The 3,258-nt window shown below is 30.5% G+C and overlaps 1 protein-coding gene across 1 annotated transcript in view; it reads right to left on the minus strand.

Annotated features, from left to right (window-relative positions):
* LOC117114719 (beta-microseminoprotein-like) overlaps positions 1-1,535 on the minus strand; it is a 2,526-nt gene extending 991 nt beyond the window's left edge. Inside the window, exons 1-2 of the mRNA XM_033258442.1 lie at positions 1,201-1,535; positions 577-675 (exon numbers count right to left, since the gene is read on the minus strand). Coding sequence (XP_033114333.1) covers positions 577-658 — 82 coding nt within the window. The 5' untranslated portion in view covers positions 659-675; positions 1,201-1,535. The remainder of the gene's footprint in view (positions 1-576; positions 676-1,200) is intronic.
* Between the last annotated feature and the right edge of the window lie 1,723 nt (positions 1,536-3,258).

Genomic DNA, 3,258 nt, shown 5'->3' on the forward strand with positions numbered 1-3,258 from the left:
CCGACGGGTATTTGGACTTGTTCAACCATGAAGCCTTCGTGGTCTAGTGGTTATGACGCTCGCCTTGTCGGCGAGAGGTCGCAGGTTCGAATCCCGTCCAAGGAATTTTATTACACAATGATTTTTCATAGGACTTTATTCGTTGAAAAGCTACAGGGTAGCCTACGATGTTCCATCACGTCCTTATTAAACACTGTATATGTACCTTTGATGATTTATATTATATTTATTCAACAGTGTTTACGGCTAACTTCCTTCAATATTATATATATATATATATAGTTATATATATAATTATATATATATAGTTAAATAAATGTTTTTTGTAATGAGTTAATTGACTTAATTAACAGTACATTTTATTTTTCCTCCTAATTACATTATTAAAATGATACCCTTTAAACAAGTTATGTAGTAGAATATAAATCTGTGATAATCAACTTGTTTTGTTTAGTGTGCCTATATATTGATAACAGTTATACCAGTTATTATTTTGACATATTACTAATGCACAAATTTCATTTCATCAAGGGGGTTTTGGCAGACATTAATTCTTACTTAAGTGTTCTTACTCACACGCATATCTGCAACCTGCATCGGTGGAGTAGAAAATAGCACAAAACACAAGTACGGCCAAAGACACCGTTAGACTGGTCATTGTGGATAATTCTGTAACTAAGGGTTATGGGTAAAGCAATATGTAAATTGTAATATGGTACATCAGTCTGTTTATATCATCTGACAAAATAGGTTATATAGGCCTACCACAATATTTCATATAAATACATACGATATAATAATAATAATAATAATAATTATTATTATTATTATTATTATTATTATTATTATTATTATTATTATTATTATTATTATTATTATTACTACTATTATTAATATTTTTTCCTTTAGTATTTATTTAAAAAATTGTATATACTTAACACTGACATCTGAGGACTAGACTACCATGCATCAAGATACAATAAGACTTGCCTTAATATTGATCAGACTAACTATAATAATAATAGTAATAATAATAATAATAATAATAACAATAATAATAATTGTTATTAATATTATTATTATTATTATTATTATTATCATCATCATTATTATTATTAATTATATCATTATTAATATTCTTATTCAATAATGCTCATTAAAACTGTATATACTTACCACTGACACTTGAGGAAGACTTACCTTAGTTTTGATCCGTCTGCTTTGCAATTTGACATGTGTTTGAATGGTATGCTTGTGTATGTGTGAATGGCACAGGTTATGTCTACCTGTACTTAAATATGTTATGGTCACACCTTTACTCAAGTCAAATTAGGAATCGATTAACAACTCCAAGTGCTTAATACAGGGATTAATTCACCTCCTGTATTAACTTTCATCTCTTTTTCCAAGACTAAAGTTTTCTCTTAAACTCCACAGTCTTAATATTTTAGTGTGGATCCTGATACAATAAATCTCTAGTGTTGTACTAGCCATGAACAAGTCAAATTCTGGACTGATGACCACCGGACCTGCGTTCAAATATTAAGAACAATCTCATTTTATAGACACTACGTTGTGTCCTGTTATTAAGAAAATGATGATGAAGAGATGCTCAAGCAAAAAGGTTAAGGACATTGAGGAAGAGAAATTATCCGGCTTAACTCTCTCAAATACACTTAAGTACATCCTGATTGGATAAAAGACAAAGCCTTACACAACGGGTTAGATCCATTGAAATATCCATCGAGGGTTAATTTAAATGGAGGGTTTAACCTATCAGCAGGCAGGTCGTGAGTGAAATCAGAATTAATGGAACAGCCCGAAAGATATAGATAGATAAAAAAAAAAAAGGGAAAAAAAATTTCTAAACAAACAGCAAGAAGAGACGATGTTGTAAAATTCAAGTCTGTGTCGATCTACCTGGAGGGGAGAAACAGATTTAAAAGAAATAGAAAATACACAAAAATGATATAAATGTTGTGTTTTAGCTAACAATTCCAGGTCGTTGGAAACCAACAAGGTAATTTAACTACGAAAACACACTCACTGATGTGTCAAATGCTGTAAACATTAAGTGTCTTCCATGCATGAAAAGTAATGATGTTCGACTTCAATAATGAAGGACAATGTGACAAATGACATCAATTTAACAACAATATAAACTTATTGTTGTATTTATTGTATCCATAAAGAGAGTAGGGATCTCGTACATTTTTTCTTTAACTATGTTCATTTATGATTGCTTTATAGTTGATTTAGGCCTGTTGTAAATTAGTTGTAAGCTAAACAATGGCGGAAATATAGTATATTTCCTCCATGGCTAAACTATGTCTCTCTATACAAGCTACGGCCACGTTAACAACACTATGTCGGTAGTATGTATATATCCGTTGTCACCTATACTCATAATTATGAGGTGTTTACGGCATTTTAAAAATATAAGCCTATTTTCCGACAGCCCCAATAGGTCCTGAACATTTCTTGGATGGGTCTGACTTCTCAACGACATGATGGACGCAGTTTGCGTCGTCAAAGATATCGACGCAGTGATCTGGAATATTGGTGATGTAGCTTCTACGAGATATAAAACAAAACCATCAGGTTATTGAACTTAATCAATTATTAATCAGCGCAGTCGTAAGGATTTGGATTAAATATGTCACCGCAATGATCAAGAAAATTTAAGATATAGGACCTACAAATATACCGTAAATGCAGCATCATCATGTGTTTTGAAATTTTATCACTCACTAATAATAAAAAATAATAATTATGTGGAGGGCGTGCGGCGCAGTGATTGGCGCATGGATTTGTAAATTAGAGGGATATATCTGTCTCTTATACACATCTAGATGTGTATAAGAGACAGGTGTATGTGTGTATATATATATTTATATATATATATGTATAAAGCCATTTATATATACAGTATATATATATGTATATATATATACATACATATATATATGTATGTACTGTATATGTATGTATGTATGTATGTATGTGTGTATATATATAATAATGTTACATTTATATAGCGCATATTGCGCAGTGCCTCTATGCGCTTTATATATAAATATATATATATATATATATATATATATATATTCGTCTTGAAGAAATAAATGTTATGTCTCGATTATGTCAACGTATGCAATCGTTTCATTTTTGTATTTGCTTATACTTATATTAGCACAAATGCTAGTGCTATTACCAGATCTTTTGCAATAACTCTAAATCGAGAAAATTATAGGGTCA

This window comes from Anneissia japonica, unplaced genomic scaffold, assembly GCF_011630105.1.
Source record: "Anneissia japonica isolate Jap-2015-1 unplaced genomic scaffold, ASM1163010v1 scaffold287957_len1322810_cov207, whole genome shotgun sequence".
NCBI classification, from domain to species: Eukaryota; Metazoa; Echinodermata; class Crinoidea; order Comatulida; family Comatulidae; genus Anneissia; species Anneissia japonica.